The sequence below is a fragment of the Aptenodytes patagonicus genome, chromosome 1 (genome assembly GCF_965638725.1).
Source record: "Aptenodytes patagonicus chromosome 1, bAptPat1.pri.cur, whole genome shotgun sequence".
In the NCBI taxonomy this organism is placed as follows: Eukaryota; Metazoa; Chordata; class Aves; order Sphenisciformes; family Spheniscidae; genus Aptenodytes; species Aptenodytes patagonicus.
This window is the reverse complement of record NC_134949.1, coordinates 150,829,941-150,845,285: the sequence shown is the minus strand read 5'-3', so window position 1 is coordinate 150,845,285 and position 15,345 is coordinate 150,829,941. Positions and strand designations below refer to the sequence as shown.

General features: G+C 40.4%; 1 protein-coding gene across 2 annotated transcripts in view; it reads left to right on the top strand.

Moving 5' to 3' along the window:
• JADE3 (jade family PHD finger 3) overlaps positions 1 to 15,345 on the top strand; it is a 71,118-nt gene that overhangs the window by 31,094 nt on the left and 24,679 nt on the right. For both annotated transcript variants that reach the window (XM_076358700.1, XM_076358691.1), the window contains exons 2-3: positions 5,880 to 5,939; positions 7,084 to 7,166. In XM_076358700.1, the coding sequence (XP_076214815.1) occupies positions 5,891 to 5,939; positions 7,084 to 7,166 (132 nt within the window). In that variant the 5' untranslated portion in view covers positions 5,880 to 5,890. The remainder of the gene's footprint in view (positions 1 to 5,879; positions 5,940 to 7,083; positions 7,167 to 15,345) is intronic.

Sequence of the window (15,345 nt, the reverse complement as noted above, 5' to 3'; positions counted from 1 at the left end):
TCCATTTTTGTCAGTCTATTTTAAAATGTGAAGAAATAAAATCTCACAGGTCTAGGATACATTTGCGTTACAGTTCCTTGAATTTCTTGGTTGCCTTTTCCTTCTGTATAGGTCTTAACACGTACTGAGTAATGTATGGATAGGTTTAACCTTTCTCTGCAACAAAATGAAGCCAGGAAGGAAGGACTGCTACTCCTTGGAGATGCTGTTTTGTTCAGAAATCTTGGCTGGATTTAAGGATTCATTTTGTACGCTTGTCACTGATGTCTTGCCTAATATGCTGTGTGAATTCAGACTCTGTGAGATACCTCATCCTTCTTTCTGCTAACTCTGTTACTGATGAACTATGCTGAGGAATGTGTCAGAACAAGAGGATAAACTCAATAGTTTATTTGGTAAATTTAGTTGTTTATTCTGACGCAAACTGAAAAGGGAAAAATGTTTGTTGCTGTTGTTTCTGCAGGTATTTGAAATGGGTTTTTGCTTTGAATAAGGCTCTGAAATTTTGTTAACTGTCTGCTGTTTGCATATGCTGATTGTCTGATTTTTTTGAGTAATGCATGGTAACTAGCTCTTCAGAAATGGGAAGTGCCTTAAGTCAGTTCAACATTGATTTTCCTTGGGGAGAGGAGAGAATGGTGGTAGAGGCAAGTGGCTGTTTCTTGTTCACTTCAGCAGTGCAGATCTTTGTGAATAAGCAAAAAGGAGCAAACATAGTTTAGAAATCATTAATTACAAAACATCTCCCCTAGATTTTTGGAAATATCAGTGTTATCCCTTTAGTCAGATTCTTGCACGTGCTGGCTGATATGTTGATTACTCTTAGCTTGGGATCCATGTTCAATTTCAGCCGGGTGACTGCAGGGTGGCTTTTTCCTGGCTTTCCTTGAAAGTGCAGTGATGTGCTGGATCCAGCATCGGTTTTGGCTCCGGGGCAAAATTCCCAATATGGGCAGCAGCGTTCGAGAAGCCAGGGAAATGCTGGCAGCCTGATGTTGCTGCCCCTGGCTGACGAGAGTGTGTTTCCTGGGGTTACTTTTGGTTGAACACCCGAAGGGTTCAGGGCATCTTGACCTGCGTTCGGGTGTTTAGATGGCAGCAGGAAATTAGGCTGATTTTCTCTTTTTTAAGTTGTGGTTCTTGTCTTAAGCTGTTGTGCGCAGATCAGGGATATGCACGCAGCCGTGGCTTGACAAGTCAGAAATGCGACAGGTGTGGAATATGGTTCAAGTTTAGGAACTGCTCTGGTAATTGATATTAAAAATGACACTAGAAAATGTTCCATTGCAGTAATTGCCTGGAGAGTTGAGTATGTTTTTGCTTGCAGCATGGTGCTTTCTTAATGTCACTCCCGCACTTTAATTTTCATTTAAAAGATCCCTGAAGGTGAGCATCTTTGGAATTTGTATATGTTGTCATACAAGTGGTCGATCAGCTGTTAGTCCTGTGGATTTAAAAAAGGGCTGGGGCAAAAAAAGCTTTAGATCAAGGCATGTTATGTTCTTCTTCTTAATGATCATTTTTTAAGGTAATCTGTGCTTGACCATAAGGCTTGAGCACATTTTGAATCCATAGCCAAAGCACCCCTACTTACCTTTTAAGGTAGTGAGAATCATTACTCAGTGACTGGGAAATAAGGGTTTCCTTGGGGCTTTTTGTGGGAGGGTGAAGCCACTTGCCTCTTTCGCTCTGCAACAACATTTCAGTGTTGAGTTGCTTTACGCTCCTTGTTTTTCTTAGCTTGTACATTGGAACTGCTAGAAAGTTTAAACTTTCTAAACTGCTAAAATGATAAGTTCTCAAAATTCAAACAAAAAATTCAACGTGCACATTCACAAAATGCCTGGATGAAGATAAAGGAAGTGGAAGGAGGCTGATGGTTTTAGCTACTCACTGTATGGCGTTTCCATCATGCTCCTAATGACAGCTCATCTTTTTTTACCTTTTTTTTTCCTTTATAAGTAGCATCTTTTTGAGGCTGTTTTCTAAATTTCTTTTTGAACTATTCTGTGGAAAAAAGTATTTCTTATCTATTATAAAAATTTACTAACTTTTTCATTTTGTGTGTAAAAATAATACTATTTACTTGATTCTCTTTTGGCGTTGCCACATGCCATTCATTGTAACTGATACTCTGAGGTAGGAGAAGGGCACTGGCAATCTCATGAATTTATTTCTCACCTTTTCATTAAGTCTTCATGTACATGTTGAAAAAAATTAATTGTGCTCCTCTATTGTAGGTATATTGTCACCATATTTTCAGGGGTGAAGTTAGAAAAGGGGCAAAGCTAGGATGTATGAGAGATTGTACCCATTTCTGTGGGATTTTTGGTTCTGCTTGTTTGGTTTGGGTTTTTGATATGCGTGGATTGCCCTTTCTTTCTACATTTAGCCCTTTTAGGGGTGTGTGTGTGTGTGTATATATATTTTTATTTTATTTTAACTTCTTCACAGTGCTTTGCAAGTGATAAAATATCAATGTGCTGGAAGAAGCAGGAACTGAGGCACAGGATTGCTTGCAGCCTTGCTCTGGACCATATCACCCGGCTAATAGTATCATTGTCTGAAGCTGAGGGACAAACTGGAGGGTGCTGGACTGCTTTGGACTGAAGCTGGGAAAGGTTGACATCAGTTTCCACTGTTGTGGGCTCTGGCTTTGCATCTCCTGTCTTTCTGAACTGAGCGGCTGCTGATGCTTCCGCATTCTGCAAAGGCAGGTGAAGGAATGAGATGGGAGCTTTTCCACAAAATGGGTGTTACTTTGGGATCCCTCTGTAATGGCTGGGGAGCGGCAACGTCATTAGCGAGCCTTTCCGATGAGCCCTCACGCTTTGGGGTGGAAGTGAGCTGGAAGTGGTGTGGCAGTCCCAGTGCGCGCAAGGGTACAGCAAAGGAGTCTCCTATTAAAAACAAAAGTGAAGCCTGCTGCAGAAGTGGTCCTGTTGAATGATGCTGAGGCTGTTACTCCTGCATCATGTGGGGGCATACAGTGAACTTGCAGCATGTTGGTCACTTCAATAACCTGTCTTACTGAACGCAGCACACCTGTGATTTGTTGTAGCTCTGTGGGCTCTTACTCACTGTTGTTGTGGTTGATACTGCTGCAAAAAATCAGGCAGGAATCCAGTGTTATTACTATTCGGGGCTTTTACCCTGAGTGACTGCTTTTTCTGTTTCTGTCTGCTATGATGGAGGTGTAAATCTCTGAGCTGCTACAAATCCACTTCTCAAATACAGCTTTTTAATTTTTTTTTAGTTTTTGTTTGTTTTGTTTTTCTCCTATGAAGTTGTTGGCGGAGGTGTGCTTTCTGTTCTGAAGTTTTTGTTACGCTTGCCGTTTCTGTGTAAGCTGTCTTTGAAGTAGCCATCTCCTCTCTGCTTTGCCAGTTGCCCAGGCAGAAGTCCAGGCTTCCTGTGTGTTCCCTCCTGCAGTTGTCTCTCTCAACCTCGTGTTTGACCCTACTTTAATTGAATGTTCATGTTGTGCTCTGCAGATAGCTGTCTTTTGTACGGACTGAAAAGGTTTCATTGCTGCATGTTTATATAGACTATAAGAGATGAGAATTGCCTGCCATAAGCTTTCAGCACCTTTTAACAACTGCTCAAAAATTCGTCTGAACATAAAAACAAAGCAAGCACTTGCTTTTCTTGCTAAGAAATGGAAGTGAGGAACACTGCTCGGCACACCTAAATGCATCTTTTCATCATCTCCCAAGGTCTTGGTAACATGCCTGATGGTCTGTAAGCCAGGGCTGTTTGGAACTGAAGACTGCCAGCAGAGAAAGTGTTGCCACGGGCAGAACCTGCTCCTTTTTAAGGGAGGATTGTATGCTCCGGGGGGCTGGGTTTGGCTGCTGGAGTACAAGCTCTCAAATAGGCAATACCATTTCATTTGCTCTTGATTTAAGTCCATGCCTTTAAACTTCATGAGTTGCCAATATTCCTCTAGTCCTCCCCGCACTACTCAGCAGTTAACTTCAGGTCTGGTGCCCCCAAAACATGCACAAAGACAAACCCTTCTGCCCCAAGTGCCTTCTACCTGTCAAACAGCATTTGCCTAAGAGATTCATGGAAGTTTCTTCACCTGACTGGTGCCTGCACAAGCCACCTTACATTGCTAGCTGGAAGTGAAGTCCCGTGATGTTTTGGGTATTTTGTTTTTGATGTCGCTCTTCTGTTGGACACTGGTCTTTGTATACAGCATGGCTGCCTTGCCTCCCCAAGGTTGCTTGAGCTGTGAGAAGGTGAATTAATGTGAAATTGTTATGTAACGGGAATTTACAGCTTACTTAAGTGATACAAATGACACCTTTTGCTGTCCCGTCCTGTTGACCACCGTGTCCATCTGTCTTCCCTCCAGGTTAAATACCTGGCTCAGAAGTTCTGTATCTACCTGCTTGAAAACTGCACACATCGCTTCCTTTTTCAACTTCCAGGAGTGTGGGCAATGTCTTCTTATAACAGATAGGTCAAAAGGATTGTTTTAAACTTTGAGTGATCATTGCATTTAGATTCAGTAAACTCACTCTCTTAAATATAAAGGCTGATGAAAATTTTCACTAAATTAAACACTTGTGCTGCAAACAATTCAATTGCAATCTCTTCAAAGCCTTTGGACGGGCTTCTCTTATCTGGAAATCTTGTTTATCCCATGGTCTTTGGATAATCTCAAGACCCGTTGTACAGTAACTAACGTGGGGGGTTTATCAAATGGGATATTTAGCTGTGTTGCTTTTTTTAATGGCATGTGGTTTTGTTTAAGAAATGAAGCTGCTTACATTTCAGGTGTGGCTGGGCTGGCACTTCTAATACTGCAGGCATTTCAGGTTCAGCTGTCTGTAACCTACTTGTGCCTATCTTCTACTTTAAAAAAAAAGTTGTCTATTCTTGCAGAGTCATCTTTTATTTCTTTTCTCTAATGATTTGCTCATTCAATCCATTAAAAAGATAGGGGTGATTTTCATTTACTATTATTAATTGCAAACTGTTATTGGTTCTTATTTAACAAATGTAACACTGAATATTATAGAGTGGCAGGACTTAGAAGAATGTATATGGATTTCTGTTGGCACTTGTTTGGAGTATATAGCTGATCACTATTTTGATCTTTCTTTTATTAAATAGCGGTGCTGAATTTTCTTCTTCCCCGTTCTCTGTATGCGTTACATGTTCAAAAATCAATTTCAAAAAGCTCAATACCTTTTTTTTTTTAATGGAACTGGTGCAGCGCCACAGAAGTATTTCTCAGTGATACCCTTGATCACTTCTCAAACTTCTGAAAACCACATTTCTTGTGAACTAAGCGGTGATCAGATGATTTAAATTAAATGGCATCAGTCACCATTTTCTGTGATTGTCCCTATTTAAAATCTGCCTTTTGTTTTGCATGGATGCCTCTGGGGTTTTTTTGCCCCCCCCATTTTTTTTTCTTTTTTTTTTAAGGTGAGTTATATTTCTAAATCCTTGACTTGCTGTACATCCACCTTATTTCCTGGCCTCCACCCATCTCTCAGCTAGCGACTGCCACCATGGCAACTCTTCCTCTGGCTGAACAGATGGGACGTTGAGTCTCCTCCGAGAGCACAGCGCCGCTCATGCCCTGCTGGGAATCAGCTGGCGGGTGGCACCCCTTTCTGCAAAATTTAAAGCAAGCTCTGCCCACCAGAGGCATGCTGGTTTTGAGGGTGCTCGGTTTCACAAATAACACCGTGGTCTAATAGGTGCTTGCAGAAATAAAACGTAGTGGCTGAACTGGGATTATCTCTGTGCCTGAAAGCTCTTCAGAGGAGCTTTGCCTCTAGTGCGAAGAGCTTGGCGTCAGCCAGCAGCCGGCGATTTTCTGATAGAATGGTTGCCATCAACTTTTTTTTTCTCTTTAGGATGCGTCAGGATGAAACGCCACAGGCATCTAAGCACCAGTGACAGTTCAGACAATGAGAGTAAGTAATACCTACTAGTTTTTCTTTGGTCTGTCACCCCCTTGTGGTTTCCTTCTGTGGTTTGAGGGCAAAGCATTTCACCTCTTGTGATAAAAAAAAAAAATTTCTTGCTTGATTTCTTTTTGCGTTCTGTAGTCTTTGGTGTTCTGAATCCCGTTACGGGAGGAAAATGAGGTGAAGGATCCTGTAAACCTGGGGGGAGTTTTGAGTCTACTTAGAATTTGAAGAGAAACTTGTATGTCTTTCCCTTTCAGAGTTGGGAAAAAGAAATCTGTAATTCAAGAGAAATTTTACTGTCCAGGGTCCCATTTTGTAATTTTTTTTTTTTTTTTTTTAAGGAGTCCTGTTGTTGTGCAGAGCCTCAACTTTAAAATTACTGGGGGTGGCATGCTATTTGAGCATTGATATGTTAGTGTTATATATAAGATAGAGTTATAACCAGTATATTGATTGTTATGTTATCTTATACTGGTTCTTGATCTACTCCACTTTGGTCTGTTACACAATTTAGTAAAGTTGTATTTTAAATGTTCCTTGGCACACATGTGCCTGAGGTTGCATCTTCCCATTTTATCTGCAAAAAAACCCCCTGTATGGCAGGGTCTTGTTTGTTGCGTATAAATCTGTGCCTGTCTAATAACTCTATACATAATGATGATTCATTGTCATATTTGTTGCGAGTCATCAATGTATCCTGTACTGAAATAACATTTTGCCCAGAAATGTCTAGACATCAAACTATGATTTTTTGCATCTCTCATCAGCACGCTTTAGTATCATTGCTTTTTTGTTTGTTTTTTTTAGCACTTGCAAACTCTATCCTCGCTTTTGCTCCTCCTTCCACTTTGTTAGAAAGTAAATGAAGGAAAGTGGTCTGCCTGCTTGTTTCTGTTTACTCATGCTTGTATTGAGCAGAGCAGAATGTACCCATAAACTCAGTGTGCTGTGGTTTTACAAAGAACGAGTGGAACAGGAGGAGCTGTAATCAAGCCTACAGACTGCCTAAGAGTTTTTTGCCCACGTCTTGTCAAAGAATTATGATAATTCAAGAGATTGGAGTGCCTTCTGTTTTACTGAAAAATTAAATGAATTGAAGTGAGCTATAATGGTCCTTTTTAATTTTTTTTTTATTATTTTTAAACAGGTCCTTCCACTTCCTTTTCTTCTTGTTCTAAATACAGGAGCAAGTCAAAAACACCAGCAAATGAACAAAAGAAACCTGCTGAGGTAAGAACCAGGGTTAAAGATTGGTCCCTGATAGTTTTCTGTCATGTAGTTTTCATGTTTCTAAGCCTTGAAATAGCGAGCTTTGAACTAGTGCCAGTGAGTCCTTTTGTCACCTGTCAAATTCTCCATGAAACTGTGTTTTCCCCACCGCGTGAGTATTACAGGAGCTCTGGTGTTTGATGTCCCAAAATGACTTACGGCATTTGCAGACAGTAACATGTAGTTCTTTCTTCCCCTGAAATTTAGTCTCATTTTGAAACTGAAAAAGCTGGGATGGTCTTATGATTTGAGAGCATGCCACAGAAAGAAGTTGTTCGTGCGTACGTGTATGGGACGATACTTTCTTTCTGTTTTAGGATAAAACAGTGGGACACTTCAGTGGGAAGGATATGTATGAACAGTGCTTACTCATCTTCTGCCACTTTCTCACTCTTGGCTTTTTACCTTCAATAAAGCTTTTTTACTCTGCCATCCCCACCTGTTAGGACCTCTACACTTATCGCCACTGTCACTGAGTCTGTATTCACCAATTAAATTGGCATTTATGCACAATCCAGTGCTCAAATCCATCCTATCAACCATTCCACTGGTAGCCCTTTTTGGGGAAGATTTGTTGGCTGCCTTCTCCGGATTTCATGCTTGCTTTCTTAAGGGCTGAAGTCAGATAACAACTGCAAATGGGAGAAACGTTTCTTGTAGCTAATTCCCCTGACTTGCTATCACATTCCCCCCAAATGAGTCCTTCAACATGCTAGTATGACTGTTGATGCCTGAGGTTGCTGAAAAAAAGACTGACAAAACCCACTTTGCTTCTCTAGAATTTAAAGCTGAGAGTTATGTCCCAGAAGTAATTTTGTGTACTATACCAGCAGCTTTTTACCTGCTTGGATACTATTGTGAGAGGTTGCATAAACTATATAGATTATGCTCATACAGCAAAAGCTATTCAGCAAACATACTTCATGCTTCTTTTCTAAATGCTGTTAACTAGGTGAGTTTGGTTTGGTAAGAACAAGGTAAATGTTACAGAACATGTCCTTTCTTTGGAAGCTTAATTTTTATCACAAGTTAATTGAAGAAAACTCACTGATTTGTTTCTAAAAGACAATCTTACATGAGTGTTTCAATAAAAGCAAAATTGGCCAGAACTAGATACATAGTGTCTTATTTACAGCCACCAAGAGGGTTAAGAAAAGCCTACTATGCTTTTTACCTTTAAAATGTTGGTCTGAGGATTATGGTCCTGTAAAAATTTTAATCTTAAAACAGCTCGTGGCTACTGAGGTCTTGTAGTTGTTGCTCATGTTTGCCTAGGCAGTAGCTTTGTTACTAGCCAAGCTGGGCAAATGGGAACTGAAACACATACGCTGCCAGACTTGTTGCTGTTTCAAATACACCTCAGTGCTAGTCCCTTACCAATCCCTTCTTTCTGCCCAGCCATCCGGCTTTCTTCTTGTATCTCTTCCTCTTAGGGATTGTCCTATTACTGTCTTCTTTGCCTTTGCTCCATGCTGTCTTTATGCGCGTTATGTATGTTATAAACAATAATTATGAAGATGTGGTCCATTTATATAGCATACTAATGTTCTGTTTACGTAACTTCTAGGAATTAAAATGAGCAGTGCTTTCAGTTCCTCCTCTTGAGATCTTCTTTTCTGCTTTCCACCTGTTCCAAGACAGAATCTTGAGCCCTTTAATGCTTGAAAATATGCAACTTTGCAGAACAAGATCTGGAATATAAAGTCCTCTGGGAAAGGGAATGGAAGGGAAGGTGACAGTAATAATCTCTACCTCTTACATGTAAGACTCTTGGCTATCCTTCCAGTTTTTCCTTTCCTTCTGCTAGAAGCAAGCACTCCTTCCAGCCCCTTGAAAAGCATATGCTGGAGAGTGTGTATTACATGAAATGCTGTTGTCAGCAGAGCATTGAAATTGATTATTTATGCACCAAGTGCTGACAAGGGTGTAAAGCAAAGACTGAAGAGAGACCCCACCACGCACCCTTCCAAAAATCATGTTGTAATTCCCCAAGTTTTTTGTAGTAATAGTTGTCTAATATCTATTAGATAGAAATTTAAAATTTCAGGCTGACAGCATCCCTTTAGCAAGGGCTCTCTTTAACAAGTTGGCATTGCTCTCCTTTCATTCACCTCTGCTTGCCAGGCAGCAGGCTGTTTCTTGAGTTAGTGATGCAGAAAATCTAAAAGGTCAAACCTATAAATAGCTGTTCGGGAATATTTCTGCTCGTGGTCGTCATACATTAATTTTTCTTTCATGCAAGTAAGCCTGCCTTTCTCAATTAAATTGCGTGTGAATACATAGGCTTTTTTCCCCTTCCTCAATCATCTCCAGCCCAACCCAAGTACCTGGGTTCTCTCTCCAAATAAAAGCTCGATTTTGGTACTGTGACCAACAAGCAAGTTAGTGTATCTGTCAGTTGCTTCACAGGACTTGTCTGTATGTGCCATGGTCCTCTGTGGTTGCCTATAAAAAATGACGAGTGGCTGCAGTTGAGGACTGCTCTGCCTTGAATTGCCTCCCAGGTGCTTCAGAATCGAGTCAGGTGTGGGGATGGCCTCAGTGGAGCGAGGTTGTCTGGTGTTACTGCAGGGCGAAGGGATGCAGTGTCAGAGTGCAAATGTCGAAGCCTGTTTCCAGAGCCTGACTTACCCCAGGAGTTTACATCAATGCAGAAAGGCATGTTACTGGGTCGGACCTGGGCTCTGCTTACCCCATTCTCCTCCTTGGAGAAGAAGGTGAGAACCAGGCAAGCCTGTAATGATGCTTCTTCAGACCATGGTGTTTCTCTGCATAATTTCAAAATGAAGACTGTGGCTCTTTCTTGGTGCTCCCTTCTGGATTACAATCTATCACAAACTACTGAAATGCTGACTTAAAAATTCTGCTATCCGATTAGCTTTAGCATTTACTTTGAATAAATAAATTGTGTTAAGGTTACAGGCACACCAACAGTATAAGTCATACGGTTTTTCAGACCTTTATGATGATGTTGGCCACATGCCATTCATGGTGTTGCCCCTCACGGATTTAAACCTAGACAGGAGGGGCTTGCAGGCCTAAGCAGTAGGCTGTGTGGGAGTAGCAGGGTAGGAGGCATTTTGGATGTCTGGCTCAGCATGAAGCCTGTACTTTGCAGTTTCCTGTCTCCGTGGAAGCTGCAGCAGAAAATGATGCCAGAGTAGTTGGAATCATTTTTGCAGGGGAAACCTATTAGCTGGACCGTCCTGAGTGACTGACAGTTTCCTTTCCCTTAGGCTAGTGGGGTCACAAAAGAGCCTAAGAGATCTTTATGACACTCAAGTTTATATACTTTTTTTTTTTTTCAGTCCTCTCTCCCTCTTGAAACTGTAAAGGAGTTAAGTTAGCATTATGCTTTTTTTTAACCCTTCCCATATAAGATGGCAGTATTTTACCTCTCTTTGCAAATAGGGTTTTGAATCTCACAGCAATAGTAGTTTTTAATCCCTCATTGCTGATAGTGACAGCTGTGTTATCATGTGAAATGTAGCTTGTCTTCCACAAGTAAATGGTCTGCTTTCATTACTTGAGTATGTGAAACTTTTTTTAGTGGCATTTAACTGCCACGTAAATCATAGGTCTTGATCCTGAGGAGCACCCTGTAAGACTAGACTCTTGGCAGAAAAAGGATTCTTTTTGCAGTTCGAAAGTGGTCGGGTTTGTTCTGTGAATGAATGGGCAACATAGTTAAATCATATTGCTTTGCATATACCATGCATAATAGAATAGGAGACTGTTACCTTTATGCATGTGCTTACCTTAGCAAATTCTGAATTAACTTGGACATCTGCACAGGCTTCTCAAGACCTCCAGCGAACGTGCCTTGTGTGTTTCAGTGAGCTGTTTTTCAGCCTGCTTGGGTTAGTTGATTAAAAAAAAAAAAAAAATTTACAATACTTTTATGTAAGTCAGAGATGCAACCTCATTGGTTATTTTTATGATCTTTTTTTGCTTTGAGATACTGTCCCAGGTTATTTGAACTCTAGCGAGAGGTGACCCAAAAGCATAAGGGCATGGAAAAGCTTGCTTGTGAAAAGGCTGAGCTATTTTACTTTTGGAAGTGAATGAGCAGGCGTAACAGTAAAGTATGAATGGTCTGGAAACAGCAGAGCTAGAGCTTCAGTCCTGCCTGTCCTTGTGATGGAAGAATTGGGGAGGAAAGGTGGGGGAGGGATGAATGAGGCCAAAAGTTAGGAAATCTGTAGCCATTAGAAGGATATCCTTTCCATGCATCGTGTAATTAGACTATGAAGCTCATCTGCTACAGGAAGTTGTTGAGACTGAGAATTAAACAAGATTAAAAAAGGAATCAGATGATAACGAGTACAGATTTTTCTAAATATCTGTATGAATTAATACCATTTTAAAAATTGATTGTTAGGATTAATCCCAAAATCCGAAGGTTATATCTGATTAGCAACCAGAAGGAAATTTGACGTGTTCTTGCGCATTCTTCTGGCTCATGAGATACTGTCAGAGACATGATGTTAGGTAGTATTGATTTAGTGTCTGGTTTCCTGGCTTTTCCTATACATGCTTGTAAAGGAGGCTAGGAAGATTCATGGCTACTTAAAAGTACAATATTTCATTTGCTTGAGTCCTGGATAATCCATAAAAATAGTTTTAGGGAGTAGGGGTTTGAACATTAGGATTTACTGCAGTGCATGTCCAAATTGTGTGGATGTCCGAGAACTACAAATTCAATGCTACACTTAGTCCTTTCTGTCCCAGCTTTTTTAACATAAGTTTTTCAGTCCAGTCAGCATACATGCCTGGAACTGTACCTTCATTTCCATTTTAAAATTACGTTGCCTTTTATTTATTTTGCTACCAAAAAAACCCCAGCCAAACAAAAAACCCACCCTGTCTTGAGTCCCCAGACTCCTCTATAATAAGGTACCTTAATTCAGAAACTTCATGCCCAGATTGCAACGTATTAACAAGAAAAATTCTACCTCTCCAGGATGAGCCTACCAAATTTTGTCCTTCGAGCTTCATCCTCTGTAAATGGGCAGTCTTTTGCACATACTGTGAAACATCTATACTAAGATTAAACTATCTACACTCAGATACTGTGTGGCTATATTACACTTGTAATAGGTCATATTACAATTTGGCTTTTGTTTTATTATTTATGAGGTGATTTTAGGTGTAAACTGCTGCTTTATAAGCGTGTTTAAATTTTGCTGAGGGTGTTCTACCTGAGAGCTACAATAGTAGAGTAAGCTTTAATGCTTATGGTAATAAAGAAGTTACTAGATCCTTTCAAAGGTGAATAAAAAAAGATTATTTGACCCTAAATATAATGAAAAACTCTTATGTAATCTACTTTACGCTTTACAGAAAGTGCCTGCTGTAGTTTGAGTAGTGTTTGGCACCTGGAATTTCAAAGTTGGCCTTTGAGATGGGTTGTGAAGGAGACCAAAAATCCAGGAAAATACTAGCTGTTTCAGCTTTCTCTGGTTAGAGAGGATATTGGCCCTAATTCCATGCTGTTTTCTGTAAAGATTTCTGAGAGTATATGCTTGGAGGGGACAGAATGGGACATAGTAGTTCCCTCCTGTCTTTTGAAAATCATGGCTCAGTGTTTCTGGGGCAGTGGGTCTTCTGACTCCCTAAGTGGTGGGCACGAGGAATGGAAATGCATGTTGCTGACTCGCTCAGGGCTCTGCCAGGCGCAGGGGAAGCCTTAGGACTGAAGCAACTAGATGCAATCCAGCAGAAATCCTGCTTTGATTGTAACAACAGAGCAGTTAACCCATAATTTACTTAAACCTTTGAGGTTTGGTTCCCAGTCATGGCCTAGGCGCCTGTGACAAGCGGCTTACCCTTGTTGGGGGTTTGTAAGCAGGTGGTCAAAGTACCTGAAAGCTCAGAGAGTATCACAAGAAGAAATACAGTTTTTCTTTCCATTTTTAAGAGATGACACAATCCATTTGTTTTCCCTCATACATGCATTTGGGCAAGACAAGGTGAATGAGCAATTGCATCGGTCAGCTTCAGTAGTAGCTTGCAGAGGGGTATTGGAAAAGGTATTTGACTTTTTTTTTTTCCTTTCTCTTTTTTTTTTTTTTTAATGTGGTTTTAGGTTTGCAATGGTCATGAACAAAAGGTGCCTGAGAGTCTGTGCAGATCTGGTGTTTGAATTGTTCAGCAAAGATGGGGTTTGTAGAAGGCTGTTGTATTGTCAAGACCCACTTTCTGTCTTTGATCCTAATATTTTACTGTAATTCTCTATAGATTACTATACATTACTATACATTCTCTATACATTACTTGTATCCTCCCTGATATCTTTAGTAGATAAGGATACTTCACACAAAAGTGTTCTTTGTTTCACAGGCTTGATTTATTCACAGAGTAAGCACAGGAGGGTCCTGAAAGGAAGATTATATATATTGAATTTTCATAGAGTGCTTCCAGAAGGAGTTCGGGTTAAAGTCGTAGACAGCTTTTGGTGAAGCATTTATAAATGGATTCTAAGAAGTTAATTTGCCTTGGACATACTCTTCTAACATAATTTCCAAATAGGACTCAGAAGTCTGAAAAACAAATAAAACATATGAACCACATCTTTCCTTCCACAGCTCCATGATATCATTATTGCTTGGTGTGTTAGTGCCGTGGGGGAGCAGAGCGTCCTTATTTCTGGAGAATTTTTTGTAGAATTTAGCTTTTAAAGGCTTTAGAGACTGCAATGCGTCTCTGCAGAAGTGACTAGGAAGTTCTCATTGCCTCAGCAAATCCAGGCAGACTTTTACTGCAGAGCAGAAAGCTAATCTTGACCAAAGAACAAGCTCTCCTCTTCTAGATTTAAGCCCCAGCTCTAAAGCTTGAAATAATTATTAGAGTTGCTCAACAAAATGCTGAAGATGATGATGATGATGATGACATAAGCAAACACACTTTTCATTGATGTCATTCACTCAAAATGCTGCACCGTTTTCAGCTGAAACTAAAAATTCCTGGCAGCAAAATGAAATGGCAAGTTCAGACCAAGCAGTCTTGCATGGTAAGCAGGGCTAAAACTCATCTCTTCTTTCATGCTTTCAGTTGCTAAAAATATTTTTTTCTAAAATCCCACCGTCACACAGTAACTCCTGCAAATACTTACAGCGGTGGGGAGTTTCCCATTTCTGTGTGTACGGACCTGGCTCTGCTAGCTGCGGTCGGTCGGTTGTAGCTCAGCTCTGCCAAGGCCCTTCTCTATCATAGTAAAGATGTGCAGCGCTAGCTGAGTCTGCTCTTGAGGAGTGATGTGTCCGGATGGGAATGCCTTGTTAGCCTAGACCTGGCGTGCTTATTTTTCAGGTCTTCTCAATATTTATGATATTACAGATGATACTAAAATGAAGAGTTGTGTTTTATGTATGGTGAGAAATAGAACTGCTTTTGGGTGACTGAAAGATGACCACTGCACTCCATGGGCTAACTGTGGAAATGAAGGTGGTCCGTGCCAAGAGGAGAGTATGTGCTGTAGAGTGGACTAGCTGTTGCTTTATGGATACAGTTAGTAAAGGAGCTGCATTGTTTTTCAAATAAGTATCCAAAAAAAACCAACCATGAAGAAAAGCTGGCTATCTAAATCCTGAAGGCGTGTGTCTGCTCTTTGTTGAGTTGGCTTAGTTCATAGCCTTGAGGCTGACTGCTGAAGTAAAATTTACTTGATATGTCAGAAAACTCTCTTTGGGTCCCCTGGGTGTTCTGGTTTATTTCCACAACAAAGGAAAATACAGAGTGTGTGATCAAGGTGCATGTTCTCATACATTGTCCTCTGAGAGTATTTTACTGTTGGAAGACCCTGCTTGGCCACATGTGAAGAAATGAAGAATGATGAGAGCTAAAGATTGTAATGATTCCAGACATCTGCAGGAAATACTCAATTGCACTGTTATCACAAGTATGAATAGGCAATTCTTATGAAGTCTTGGCTTGAGTATTGGGGTTCCTTAAGGTTTCAACAGTTATGTTTATATTGGTTAAATCTTTGACCTTCAGTGGTACCTCTATTGTAAATTTTAGAAATCTGAAGCAGAGAACTTAATATTGCAGCATGGTGATGGTGTGATCAGTACTGTACAACAGTCAAAAAACTAACAAAGTCCATGCTCCAGGGCATTTGTGCTCTAAAAATAGAGAT